Source organism: Triplophysa dalaica, chromosome 20 (genome assembly GCF_015846415.1).
Source record: "Triplophysa dalaica isolate WHDGS20190420 chromosome 20, ASM1584641v1, whole genome shotgun sequence".
Taxonomy (NCBI): Eukaryota; Metazoa; Chordata; class Actinopteri; order Cypriniformes; family Nemacheilidae; genus Triplophysa; species Triplophysa dalaica.
This window is the reverse complement of record NC_079561.1, coordinates 11230108-11245178: the sequence shown is the minus strand read 5'-3', so window position 1 is coordinate 11245178 and position 15071 is coordinate 11230108. Positions and strand designations below refer to the sequence as shown.

The 15071-nt window shown below is 36.7% G+C and overlaps 1 protein-coding gene across 8 annotated transcripts in view; it reads left to right on the top strand.

The window, feature by feature from the left end:
* The window catches only part of si:dkey-178k16.1 (band 4.1-like protein 1), a 46762-nt gene that overhangs the window by 17380 nt on the left and 14311 nt on the right, over window positions 1-15071 (top strand). For 6 of the 8 annotated variants that reach the window (XM_056732765.1, XM_056732767.1, XM_056732764.1 and 3 more), the window contains exons 2-10: window positions 4147-4223; window positions 4419-4583; window positions 8032-8136; window positions 9654-9696; window positions 9777-9852; window positions 11242-11460; window positions 11639-11726; window positions 12533-12697; window positions 13694-13791. In XM_056732765.1, the coding sequence (XP_056588743.1) occupies window positions 4164-4223; window positions 4419-4583; window positions 8032-8136; window positions 9654-9696; window positions 9777-9852; window positions 11242-11460; window positions 11639-11726; window positions 12533-12697; window positions 13694-13791 (1019 nt within the window). In that variant the 5' untranslated portion in view covers window positions 4147-4163. The remainder of the gene's footprint in view (window positions 1-4146; window positions 4224-4418; window positions 4584-8031; window positions 8137-9653; window positions 9697-9776; window positions 9853-11241; window positions 11461-11638; window positions 11727-12532; window positions 12698-13693; window positions 13792-15071) is intronic. The other 2 variants (XM_056732768.1, XM_056732763.1) reach the window with 1 other exon arrangement.

The window sequence follows — 15071 nt, the reverse complement described above, 5'->3', positions numbered from 1 at the left end:
TAATGTGACAATAAATATAAAAAATGAATAACTCAGATTATTAATTTCAAGATGCTTTTCAAGACTGTGTTCTCCCTCTATATTACTTTATGATTTTGCTGTTTATGCTAATAAAGAATCATTATGATTAAAAAACATTATGTTTGGTTTAAAGGACCAATGTGGAGATTTTAGCGGCATCTAGCAGTGGGGTTGCAAATTGCATCCAACGGCTCACTCCACCTCTTCCTTTAAAGCCATTACGGTGGCTGACATAGAACTATGATGTCGTCACATTTTTGCTTCTTTGCTGAAGGAGATAACATATTTACGAAACGAGAGCAGTTTGTCCGTTTAGGGCTACTGTAGAAACAACATGGAGAATTACATGTAAGAGGACCCGTGGTGTATGTAGATAGAAATAACTCATAAGATAATAAAAACATAATGCCTCATTATGTAAGGTCTTTATAAACCTCTGAAATGCAATCTTATGTATATTATATTGCCTGCAAAACTATGTATATTTTATTGCATTTCTGTTAGGGCTGGACGATACTGCCAAAATTATTTTGAAATATATTTCTTCATTTTATTCGATACGATATAATTCCGATGACGATATGAACTATATAACAAAAAGCAAAATATAAGATATAAGTTGTGAGAGCCCTCTGATATGAACAATAAAATGCTGATCAAAATCATACAATATGCCAGCAGTGTGCAAAACTACAGTACATATGATAAGAATAAAATCTTTTTCTATAGTCCTGTGCCCTTACCTAGTGTATCAAATATTAGAATCATGTTACCAATAAAAGAGAGAATAACTTCTCTAAATGTGCTTTAAAACATAATTCCATAACTTCAAAATGTGCTTTAAAGCATGGCGTGTCTTTAAAGCTCCACTGGGGCACACTGAATATATGACTGTACTTTCAGGGTTTTTGTCAAAACTTTACACAAGATTTGCCATGTTCTCCTGCAAGTTGACATTAAGAACCATTTAAATTAGTTTCAGTGTCTTTCATACACTATGCTTCAGTTTCTTAGCTATATTTTTTTTAAAGAAATGTTACATTCTATCCACGATATTGACATTGAGAACTGTTTTAACTTGTTCGTGACTTTGTATTTATTTTCCGACACAACGTGTATTTAGAATGAAATGATCGTTTAAACATCGATTTACAGATCGTTTTGCGACAGGCATGATGCACAAGTTATAACGGATCATCTCATCTCATGAACACAAAGGCATTTAAAGCTTGGATTTGAAGTCAAGACTTTCTTTACAAACACCTCATTATGAATGACGACTTTAAAGCGGCAATGGCCACCGGACGAGACGCACAGCGCCGTGTGTCACGTCTACAATGTGTATCGGACAAATAGTTTATGTGCGTGCTCGATCAGGTTCAAAGTTTACTACCGATGCAGGATGGGCCACATTAAACTTTATTTTTTTCTGTTTGAGTTAAAAACGTGTGGCTCTCTTAATCGTTAATCAATGAACGTTTAAGAGAGCCACACGTATACTGTTGATGTCCAGCTGCGTCGCTTTCACAAGCTTTAGTAAGTTGCAGATCCGTTTTATTAATGAATATACAGGCAAAAATTATCAATGTTAAACTTAAACTAGAGATTTATACTGGGGCACGACGGGGGTGCCGCTCCATCACACTAGTAAAGCCGCTGGCGTGGAGCAGAGCGAAGGCTCAGGCACGGACGTGTAATGTACAGTATATTGTCAGCGTTATCAAAATGAAATCTATCGCGATAGATATTGTTATCAAATTATTGTCCAGTCTTAACTTCTGTCAATAGATCCTCTAAAAAAAAAACACATTGGACCTTTAAATACAAAATATTTTTTTATACAAACATTAAAGCTGTGGTTGCATTAATGACCAGACTGTTCGCCCTCAATCTATTGAGAGTTGTAACATGAATTTATTTCTGCACTTTAAGCTGACCTTCTTAGACCTCATCAATATATTGATCTAAAGACACATTAACTGAAACAGAAGAAGCTGGAAAAACAAGGACCTGCTATTTTGGAGCTTTAGTTCTCTATGTGTCGTTTCAGTTAATTCATGTCATTTGTAGTTACTGAGGTTTGACTGTTATTCCACGGTCACGTTTGTTAACACAAAGGTTATAAAAAACTCATTTCATCACACATTGTGAATCATTGTAGCATATTCTTCCTAAGCTATGGCACATAGGAGCATGTAGCTGTTGTGCTTACACATGGGCACTGTGGTTTTGAATGTGATCCTCCCAAAAAATGTCTGGCCTTTTGGAACTTGAATTCTCTACAATCCAGCTACAATAATTAAAGAGGCACGTGATTCAATACAGCAAACTCTTCTGCAGAGATTCAGTTAAACCCAGTTCATTTGTAAAAGAGAAAAGTCAGCGACTGGAGGTAAATGTATGGATTAGCCACATCATTTAGTGGTCTGGCTCTTTGCCTTCCGGGTGAATTACATGTCAACTCCTGCACAGCGAACAGAGGGACATGGGAGTTTTGTTTGTTTGAACCTTGGCGCTTATATTCTGTGATATTCTGAGATTTTAAATGGAGGAGATGTTTGCACTTTTAGTACAGCGTAATGCAAGTGAATGAGATGGAAATAAAGGCGATTAGCATATTCACAGTGGTATTGTCAAGCTGTGACACCTCAACTCCATTAAACACAGAATAGTCTGTGTGCTATAAAAGGATTTAACTTTTTGTCAGGTTTTAAGCATTTCTCTTTTTTTAGATTCAACACCTACTACAACCGGTTCTTCAAACCGTCAGTTATTTTATAAAGATTTTTCTGGAAATCAAACAATAGCACAGAGAATATATGAAATAGATGTGTCTGTGCTGGTCCTCTAAAAGTAGTGAATTAGTCGGTGACTTTACTCAAAGTGTATTTATAATAGTGTGTGAATTGTGATTGAATATAAGATTAATATTAGCGCATTCATTTAATTTATGATGCCGTGCGGACAGTTCATACTTTAGCATTTTATTAGTTTCACGTGTCAAACATCCCTCGTTCATACAGGTCAGAGATTTGGTGCTCATTAGCAGGGTTTACATCTGAAGAATCATTAAAAGTTAATCAAAGACAACATTGTTACATTGATGTTTCTGTTGGGTCAACATCAGATAAGATTGTAATATGAATAAGCATATGTTCAAGACAGAGTGTACACTATTAAAACTGATTTCAAATCATTAACTTGGTCTAAACTCATGCTGTGAAATGTGAAAATGCTGTGAAAGGCTGTAAAACAATCTCATAATAACCGCGTCTTTCCAGGCTAAACATGAGCAAGATTTCAATTACAGATACGATTTAAATGTTATTATCATCGTAAAGATTATTATGATTAAAATTTCAAATGACTTTAGAATACTGATTTTCCGGATAGTGTTATTTTTTGCCATATTTATAACATTTTAGGAAATATAATTGTTTACGATGTTATACTACTAGAATTGTATATTTTTTGCATATAGCCATTTTTTATTTGAAAGCTGAAAAAGATTATTTCTTTGTTCACATCAGTTTGACAGCTCAGGCAGAACATCTGTTAAAGGGATAGTTCACCCAAAAATGAAAACTCAGTTATCATTAACTTTTTGTTCTGATGAACACAGTGAACGCTTTTTGGAAAAATGCTCGTAACCAAACAGTACCAGACAACACAAAAGAAGATATTTTGAAGAATGTAGGAAAGTAAACAGTTCTGGGCCACTTTTGACTACCATTGTCATTTTTCCTACTATGGTATCCAAATATCTTTCTCTGAGTTCAACCAAACAAAGAAATTTATACAGATTTGGAACAATTTAAGGGTGAGTAAATGATGACAGAATAATGATTACCAGTTCACACAGATTTTCAAATATAGAAGTAAAATAAGAGTAAATCAAATAAAAGTAATTCAATAAAACTATATATAAAAAAATGCTGCCAGAGAAAAATATGTTTAAATGATAATGTTTTTTTGTGTGTTCCAAGTAATGAAAAGTATAAAGGTTTGAAACATCATGAGTAAATAATAAAAGAATATACATTTTTGTCTGAACTGTTTCTTTAATAGCATCTTTAATATTCCATGGAATAATTGTATACTAACTCTTTGTATTTAACTTTCCAGGACTATCAGTGATCACTATGTCTGAAAGAGGTTCAGCCACAAAGAACACCCCAGACGGAGAAAGGCGGGGGTACTCTGTAAGGCTTACATCTATTATTCTACAATATCTATAATGTATTAACCCTATAATATGATATATTCTAACATGTAACATTTCACATTGTAGAGTAAGACATGCATAGCAGACATTCACCTCGACCAAATTCAGACTAGTTGTTTTTCTATCTCTGAATTTTAAAGCTACCGTACACACTTTCATGACTTTCAATTAGGATCACGATTCAAAGATGTCGGACGAGCACCGAGACACTGATGATTCCTCAGAGAAAACCCCAAGCAGGATGTCCAGATCCCCTCAGAAATCCTCCAAAAGACCAAAGTCTGTACCTGTGAAAGTCACGCTGCTGGATGGATCTGCCTACGAGACCGGCGTGGAGGTACAGCAGTCGCCTGCATGTGCTAAAACTCATTTGTGTTGTTTTCAAGAAACATGGCGCCAACCTCAAGGGCTCGCTGCTAGTTCTCAGGCTTTCCTCCAGTTGCGCTGCATACACAGGCACGCGTTTGCTCAAATAACAAGATTAGTTGAAAAAAAAAGAGAAAATCCAGGCTTTACAAACATTTTTTTTTGTAAGAACCCTTTTGTGTAGAGTGTATTGTTTGCGGCACCCCAAATAAAGACTGGTAATATTAAACTTAAATTTTTAATTAAACAAAAAACATATTCAGTTATACAATGCTGGAACATCAATTATTTTTGTAGGTGGTCTTATTTTTCTAATGTTTGATTGCACAAACTTGATAATAAATTTTTATATTTCATAAAATGTCACAAAATCTGTGGCCCCCTTTGAACCATCTTGGGCCCCCCCGAGTTTGAGAAGCACAGCTTTAAACGAATACATAACAAAGATATGATATTTTTTGCTGTGAATTTCATCTATAAATTGTTAGCCCCTGTATGCGCAGTAAAATTACTTCAGCCTATTAGAAAAGCCTAGAACGGGCAAAACAATCCAACGTGATCTATGAATCTCACATTTCATTGCCTTCATCGGCATTTCACAGCCCGCTACTGCAGTCCCATCTTCCCCACTGCAGTGCTCCTGGGAATGAGCTATGAATGCTAGTGTGTGCTGGTGGGGGGGATGTTCATTGATAGGTGAAAAGCCCTCCCACACTAGTAGCTCTCTAGGGAGTGTCACATACCGCTCTGAGATCAGCCTCTCGTCTGCCTGTGTGCCCCGAAGGGTCTGGCCAGCTGATGGATATACTGTGCGGATACAGACACAGCTCATCTCCGGGGTCTTATTCGTGGCTTTCTTTTGACGTGTCCCATTCATTTGCTATTACTGTTGTTACTGATGTTACAACACCTACCGAGAAAGAAAGTCTGTATAATGTAAAGGTCAGAAGGCATCTTATACTTCCTGTGTTCTACAGCTACCTGAAGAGGGGGAGGATGGGAAATCTATAATGGTGACATATTTGCGGCCCCATGGAGTAAATAATGTTACTGTCTTTCAGAGGAGGGTTATGCTTCACCAGACCTGTGTGATTTCCTGGACCCCTGGCTTAAAGGGATAGATCTCCCAAAATTCTAATTCTGTCATCATTTATTGTCATTTCAAACCTTGATGACTTACTTTCTTACGCAGAACACAAAAGACGATATTTTGAATAATTTTGTTAACTGTCCCCCATTCACTTGGAAGTCAATGGTGGCCAGTGATGTTCAGCAACCAACATTCTTCAAAAATATCTTCTTTTGTATTCAGCGGAAGAAAGAAAGTCACACAGGTTTAAAATAACAAGAGGATGAGTAAATAAGGACATCATTTTCATTTTTGGGTAAACTATTGCTTTAAAGGGAACCCAACAATTAAAATTCAATCATCATTAACAATCTTAAAATAAAGAAATCATTCTGGATTAAAATTCTGGTCCAAGCTGATCTTTTCTGATCATTGATATAAACAGTGATTCACATGCCTTAAGATAAGTTTATAATGAGTCCCTGTGACATACAGTATTGGCCAAAAGTGATGTCCAGAAGGCTTATTTGTACAATATTAGCGATGTTTGGTACAAAATGGACAAAACACTATACTTTTGGGCATTAAATTGACTAAATAATTTGTCCGAAAAGTAAAAATACAGTTTGTCAAGGAATATGGGTTGTAATGTAATTTACGCAAAATGCACAAATAAAGAGATCCCCAAAAATAAAGCAAATATTGACTACAGTTTTATCTGTTATTAATATTTTCTTGATCCTCTCTTGTGTTTTTTTTGCCAATTCTTCAGACATTTTTTCCAAAGCTGATTACACCGATTACACAACTTTTTGAAACATTTTTAATAATACATTTGAATTAAGACTAAAGATGCCATTTTTTCCCCAAGGGTTCAAAATCCTATGTGCTGTGAGAAAAAGAATTTAAAATCATTATTTACTAAAAACAGTAAATAATGTGTGCATACATTTACAAATTTAAAGCTTTAGGTCAGGGTTCTGATTTTAAGGCCCCCCACTGCAATATTTGAATGCCCCCACCGACAAAAACTATTTCTACCCAATAAAATATTTTAGAGCTTGAAATTAAAAAGAAAAATGTTTATTCATTAAAAATATCTTGGTTTTTAGTTTTTAAATGCATTTTAGTGCCACAACCCCCCTGTTCAGAACCAGTGCCTTGGGTGTACAGTACTGTCCCTATAAATTCCAATGACTGCTGAAACACCGGATTGTTCTTATGCTGCCAAGCTTGATTTAAAGCCACATGACACAATACCTCTCATAGTAATAAATGACCAGAGTAATAATTAAATGCTGTTAATGAATATTCGGCTGTCACATCATTAATAATAAGGAACTGCATGTAAACAGAGTACTTAATGTGTCATTGTGCTTTCTCATTGAAAACCTTTTGCTATCCGATGCTAACTGGGGAAGTACTATACCGCCTGCAGCCATTGTTGGAATCAAGTACTGTACAGTACTGTAGTTACTCACAACAGTGAATTTCAGTCCTCAGTGATCCATCTGAACTTATCTCTTCAGTTGTATCGCGTTGGAGTAATAACTGTGAAATTGTCTTCACATACTAAAATAATTTGTTTGGGTAATTGAGGTTGTAACAGTCCTTTTTTGTGGTAGCACACCCACTCTCTCTCTCCTTACAAAAAGCCATGAGAGGCCAGTGAGGCGACACACACACACACACACACACAAAACCTTAGCACTTCAGTTGCCATGGAAACAGCTGCGCTGTATCCCTGTCGCCGCGGGAAACGGCTCCCTAGGCGGCGAGTGCTCAGTGTTTCTGTAGAGAGGCATTGCCAGGCCTGGTGTCTCAAGCGTGCTCTCTTTTGTGCAGAAATGATGGGTGTGGTCAGATGGTAGCGCATATGTGAATTATGAAGATAAGATAAAAAATTTAATAAAAATGAAAAACGATTCCATTATTTTTAAACTATCAACTTACAAAAGAAGATTTTTTTTGAGAAATCTCAGTGGTTTTGTGTTAATACAATGGAAGTAAATGGGGGTCAATATTGTATGGTTACCAACATTTTTCAAAATATCTTCTTTTGTGTTCTGCAGGAGAAAGAAAGTCATACATGTGCAGAATGACATCAGGGTTAATAAATAATGACTTTGTTTCATTTTTGGGGTGAACTATCCCTTTAAAATCAGTTCTTGTAGGATTAGTGAAATTTAATGATATATTATCTAAAATTTCAATGATATAATTGTTAAAAAATATTCTTGGGGTCCTATAAACCTCACACACAATGAATGGGTAAGATTAGCGAAAAAAAATATCGTCTTGAATGACGAAACACAAAATCAATCTTTTTTCTCTTTTTCTGTCTCTACAGAAGCTCTGTAAGGGGCAGATGTTACTTGATCTGGTGTGTGAACATCTCAACCTCCTGGAGAAGGACTACTTTGGCTTGACCTACAGTGACACAGAGAGTCAAAAGGTCAGAGTTCGCCTCTTATCATCCTTCACTGCTTCTCTTATTCAACAGTGTAATTAGTTTTTAATGACAAATCATTATACAATAAATGAAGAATTAATTGCAAAAACAGAAAAAAATTCATTTTTTATTCTGCATTCCAATAAATATCAATCAAACTGCAGTTGGGTTGTTTTGATTAAGTAAAAATACAGCTAACTAACACGATAAAACACTATAAAAACACGATAACACAATAAAAAACATGATTTTTGAAATTTCTATCTGTTTTTGCAAGTAACTCCTCAAATGCAGTCAACAGAGAACATATTCAAGTTGGGTGTATATTTTCATGGTAGGTTATTTCTTTTACCACTTCCTGTTAATTGTAATTTCTTGTTTAAATACCAAACTTTTGATGTCAGTGACCTCGAATATACTATTTCCTTTGGGAACCCCTTCCTGAATTATAAAGATACACCTTTTCATGCATACAGAGCCGTTTATATTGTAAGTGTGAATGAGTTATTTGAAAACCTCTCACTTATCACTTTAGATGAATGGAATGATTGACTTACGACTAATATTTACAGTATTGAAATGCAAACACATTTTCTTTCATTTGTAAATAGGCAACAGAGGGTGTTGCCTTATGCGGGTGACAGGATGTTAACAAGAAAAATGAGTTGTTCTCCACGCACTCACTGACACAACCTCTTTTTCTAAAAATGCCCCATCTGTTGTGCACATAATGTGAGATGATGGTGGTTGTTTAGTGGCTTTACGGCCCTAACAATCCGTCATTAGTGCAAGATTTGATGGACAGAACCGTTCTCGTAGAAACTCCCAAACCTGCCTGAGCCAGCGCACCTCACTATGCCCTCGGTCTAGTTCCACTTTACTGTTTTGCTCAGTGGTTGCTTGTGAACGCTGCTATTACCAGCGGGGATCTTTGTCAGGCCAGCGAAGCTTATAGACTGCAGTTTGAAATGTGAACGATTTTCGTTTCAAAACCACATGCATCAAATGTCGGGGAGAGAAACTTGCAGAGAGCGCAAGATGCTGGTGAGGTGCAGTTGCATATCCAGGAACAGAGTGGGTACATCTTTCAAAGGTAATGGAGAAGATTTATGTTACGACATGAGGTCGTTTCGCAGGACAGACAGACTGATACAAATAACCAGTCTTTCAGTGGAAATATCTTGGGTTGAGTGGAAGAAAGAACAGAGATTTCGTAGGAAATTTTATGTGCACTTACATCTTTCACATTTACCAGTGGTAATTGATGAATGTCGGTACTGTGAGATGTGAACGAGGCAGTTTTCTATTCATTTCATGCTGGCCGAGGTGAGCTGACGTTAAACGTTTTCAAGTGTCACCAGGCTCTGGGTGACCTTCCTGAAGTGCGGCATACGGGAGATGACATTTATCTACTCTTTTACTCTTCCTAGAATATTAATGCACTGACCATTTTATAGAATATGTATGAGGCGACTGCTCTTGCAGAGCCACTGAATCTGGTATTTTTTTTCTTTTTTCAGAATTGGCTCGATCCTTCGAAAGAAATCAAGAAACAAATTCGTGGTAAGTGTAATGAAAATAAAAGACTCTGTCTTTGTATCCTCATCTGAGTGAGTCTGATCAATGTGGGTTTTTTTGGTTAGTGGGCCCCTGGTATTTCTTCTTCGCTGTCAAGTTTTATCCACCCGATCCATCTCAACTGATTGAAGACATCACGCGGTAAGCTCAGCGTTCATGCGTTACGGGGGACGTGTGTCATTTTTGTGCCATTAGTGTCACCGATGGGATTTGCAAAATTAACGATAGTTTCCTGAATTTGTACCCATCTGTCATTGGTCTGACAAATAGTCCCAAAATAACAACATTGGTTGAGCCTGTAGTACTGTGTCGGGCTGGTCAAAATGCTTCAACAAACAATGGTTTGAGTCACAGCGTTCACACTTTTGGGGAAAAACAGCTTACAGTATATTTGGGTTGTGAAAAGCTGACAGCATAAACTAGAGGTTATTATTAGACAGACTTATCTCCTTCACCCAGCTATCCCATCTTTCTTTCTGTATAACTTACAAAAGTATATTTTTGTTTACAAGTTTTGAATAATTCTTATATACTTATTGTCCCCCTTTTCTCCAAATTCTGTCGCAGGATTCTCAGCATTCGCCCATTGTTGACATAGATGTATTTATGTAAATCGCATAATGGCAGTGGTTGATGAATGCTTTCTTATAGGTGTAACAAAAAGATCAACCTTTGCAAAATTCTATATTATCATACATCTATAACCACTTCGCAACATGACACATATCTACACAAAACACTTTTGGACTGGATCTTGTAATAAGTTTAGGATAATCTATTTATTAACTGTTAATATATTTTTCTAGACTATAGAATAATTATAAAAACTCATCAAAAAATAATGTGATGATGAGAGGTCATTTTATCGAATGGCGGCCACTTACTTAATGAAACGTCATTTTTCAACACTGAATCTAATAACACATATTCAAAATGTGTATTGTCCAAACTCAGAAAACGGTTTAATTTTTTTAAATGGAAGATGGATGCATTTTTATACCAGGAATGAAAGTAAAGGGAGTTTTTATCATAAAATTAATAAATACATGAATTAAAGCCACGTGGCGAACATGCTGATAACATGAGGACAGGAAATTCTGGTGATTTGTCAAAATATAAATAAAATAATAACTTCCAGGAATTCATTTAGCTAACAGGTGTGTATGTTAAGATTCAACCTCTCCAGTCTTTGCTAAAATATCATGAAATATATAAAAAAGAAAATAAGAAAATGTACTTTCGTTATTCAGAAGACCAACATGATGTAATTTTCTGCTCTAAATATGTGTTGTGGAATCTTTTTAATGTTTTCAGAGGATGAGGATTTTTTCACTGAGTAAAAAACGGTTACATTACGAAAAACTGTATGTTTTCAGATATTGATTGTAGTTGAGTATTTAATCGTATTTCAATAAAAGCATTTTTCTATGTACAGCTCATTTTTCTGGGGTCCCTTAGAAATGTTCCTAACAGATTTGTAGATGTATAAATGTGGGCTGTTGTTTGACATGTTTGGTTGTGCGTGGACAGGTTTTACCTGTGTCTGCAGCTGAGGGAGGATATACTGTCAGGACGTTTACCCTGCTCATTCGTCACTCACGCTCTGCTGGGCTCCTATGCCGTTCAGGCTGAGCAGGGAGATTACGACCCGGAGGAACACGGGCCCGACTACATCAGCGACTTCCGCTTCGCCCCTAATCAGACCCGTGAGCTGGAGGAGAGGGTGATGGAGCTCCACCGCACTTACAGGTGAAAGGAGATTACCTCTGCAGGGAGCTGTAATCACGGATATTAGTCAACTGCAGCGCAAGTGCTCCTACAGAAGAAATAGTCACATCTCACAATAGTTGTTTTCACACTTAAAAATGTGATGTTATATAAATATTTCTATAAAAATGTGTTTCTCACAATGATGACTTGTGCTTAGGGGCATGAGTCCCGCAGAGGCTGAAATCAACTTCCTGGAGAACGCCAAGAAGCTCTCCATGTATGGTGTTGATCTTCATCATGCTAAGGTGAGTCTGTAGATACGTAAAATGTTCTTGTATTTCCAGAACACAAAATGCACAAAATGAAATATACACTAGACTAATGTTGTTCATGTTTTTTTTTTTTAAATCAACACAGCCATAAATACTTCAACTAAATTAAAAGCAACATAGATAGAATATGGTCAATTGTATATATATGTCAATGACGTATAAGGATTTCCGGCTTGCCAATTTTATACTTAAAATAAATAATAATATGTATTGCAGTGATTTTAGTGTTTTTCATTTGTGAATTGGTCATGACCGTGATTTAATTTCAAATGACTTAATTTCCTTGACTTAAATTTTTTATATATAGAAATATATAGATATATAAATAGAAATATCTTTGAGTTTTGGTAAGTAATCATCTCCTCGTTTTTTCTTCCTAAATTAACAAAATAATCTAACTTATTTTTTTTTAAAATTGCATACAACTGATATATATATGTTTTAAAAATACCATTCAGAGATTCATATTTCAGCCACATTATATATTTGATTTTAATATAATTGGTCGCACCACATCATAAGTGGTCATTATACTTCATTGACCCATATATTGACCCATTTATAATTTCTTAAAAATATCTTCTTTTGTGTTCTCCGGAAGAAAGAAATTGTATTAACAATAAGCTTAGCATTATGAATTGGGTGATGACATGTTTGAACATTTTAGGTATTTGCTCAACAAATGATTTTTGTTTATTTTTACCCACAAAACATTTCGATGTGCGTCGTTAAATGTGAATGAAGTTGTTTTTGTTTGTCATTGTGTGTGCGTGTTAAAGGACTCTGAAGGCATTGACATCATGCTGGGAGTGTGCGCCAGTGGCCTTTTAATCTACAGGGACCGTCTGCGTATAAACCGTTTTGCCTGGCCCAAGATCCTTAAAATATCCTACAAGAGAAGCAACTTCTACATCAAGATCCGCCCTGGAGAGGTAGAGAAAAAGGTCTTTTGAGATTTTCCAGGTTTTCTGTTAGATATCGCTTGCAGATGCATGTTGCAGCACTCGCTAGATAAGGCCGCCGCGCAGAGACTAATGCAGTGGGCGAGAAGAAAACGCGCATATAATCGGCATGATATGATTTTATTACAAAAGAATGGGAAGTTTTCCGAGCATGTAGAATTCCCATGCAGGCTTCCAAATGAGCCCATCCTCTAAAGGCCCGTGTGGGTGTTCTTCCACAAAAGATTCACACAAAAGCAATGAAATTTTTCTTAAGCACATTTCTAATTACACCTCTTAAAAATTCACCGGCGTTAATTATTTCTCAACAAACACTGTTTATATTCTTTGAGGTTCTGCTCTTTAGTGTTCAGAGCCGCTGAGTGTGGAGGGAAGAAGAGGGTTTTAAACATTAGGCTGAGCTTTGAACATTTTTGCCTAGTGGGCACAGAAAGAAACAGAGAGAGGGAGAGATAAGCACAAACTAAATGGATATGGGGTTAGGACAGAATTCAAGCTTGAAGAAAGAGGTTTTTATTAAGCGTTAAAGAGTGTGCGGATTGCATCAGCGTTGCTTTCTCTTGCTGGGCTCTCACAAAGGAATTCTCTGCCCCGGCACAAAAGCATTGCTGTTTTTTTGACTCTGCCTATTATGTGTAAGGGTCAGATATGAATGCTTAACAATATTTCAGTGCCTTTATTTGAAATTCTTTTCCGGTCGGTATCTTATCAATGCAATGGGCATGATTCTGTGAGCCTTGTGGATATTAATATTTTCCGTCAATGTTATTGAAATTCACTCTTTAGAAATTCGCACGCCGTGCTGTTTGGATCAGTTTGAAGGCGCACAGAATTACAGCCTGCCGCTTGATAGCTTCAGCAGCAAACCGATTTTACACTTTGTCAAATTGCCTGTCAAGTAACACGCTACCACTCTGCTTTCCCTTCACACCCCTTACTTTCCCCCCAATCACATGCCAACACTCCCCTGCACCTCAGTACGAGCAGTTTGAGAGCACTATCGGCTTCAAGCTGCCCAACCATCGTGCCTCTAAGCGCTTGTGGAAGGTCTGCATTGAACACCACACCTTCTTCAGGTAGGCCTGCACCGACCCACCACCCCTGCCACAGCACCGAGCACTGAGAATGATGCACGTTTTTGTCTTTTGTTGTTTGTTTGCAACTTTCATCATTTAGAGTCTGAAACTTGTGGTCTTGAGACCTCCGATCACATTGGGGTTTTGTTTTTCGATCTGGCTCTTAAAACATAGTTTTAAGGGCGATTTATGGTTCTGCGTCAGACCTACGGCGTGGCCTGACGCGCACGTCTCCAAAAATGTGACAATGTGACAACTGGACGCGCACCACACGCACTGTGATTGATCTACATGAACCCCCTCACATCAGGTCAAAAAATTTGTGTTTACTAATACGCATTAACAGATGAATTATCTAAAAAAAAGCTTTTGCAGCTTGAATTGTTAAATACAGAAAAACTGTTTATTTGCAGTTATCACTGCTAAATGCTTCTCAGACAGCGTACACGACAACCCGCTTCTTCTTCGGCTCTTGTCTTGGTTGCACAAGCAACATGCCTGTGGACACTGATGCCATGTGGCCATTGTCTGTCGACGCGGATAATGACGCACAAGTATAAACGAAAACGGCGTAGTTCCGACGCAGAAGTAAAAAACATGCTTTAATGTGATTTTGGACGTAGACAAGATCACAGTAAATGTCCCGTGTAAACTGTTGGTACAGGTAACTGTAAATAATTTATCTGTACATTATACTGCAAACTAGTGTGGGGAACTTTTCACATTTTCTGTTCATTAGGTAACAAAGTTAAACACGTTTAATTCAATTTCTGTATTTGGAAAAAATAAGGTGTCAACATCATTATTAGATGTTTTAAATAAACTGCTATAGAATACTTTGACCAAGAGCTCAGGATTGCATCAGCCATTTTGGAGTTCTTACTTACCTTGGAGCATAAAGTCCACACTAGAGGCTTGGTACCTACTTATTAATTTGTTACTCAGTATTTTATTCAGTTGCACAAGTTTTTTACGGCAGAATCTAGTTAGTACTGTAGTTCAGAAGCTCTCCACAAAGTAATGCATTGTTGCATAACTTTACCTTCAAAATTGCAAAAGCATCTTTTAAATTGTGTAAAAAAATTAAAATGCTAAGATCAAATAGCTGGTTCATCCAACTCCTGCAACCCCTGTCCTGGTCTTGACTTCAGCTCTAATAATAGCATAAAAAAATAGCTACTACTAAAATTTTAAAATGGTAGTACGCCAGACAATACTGACTCTTTTAAATAACAATTTTCCCAACTTTTTTTATTCTTTCTCATTCGTTTTTCAGACAC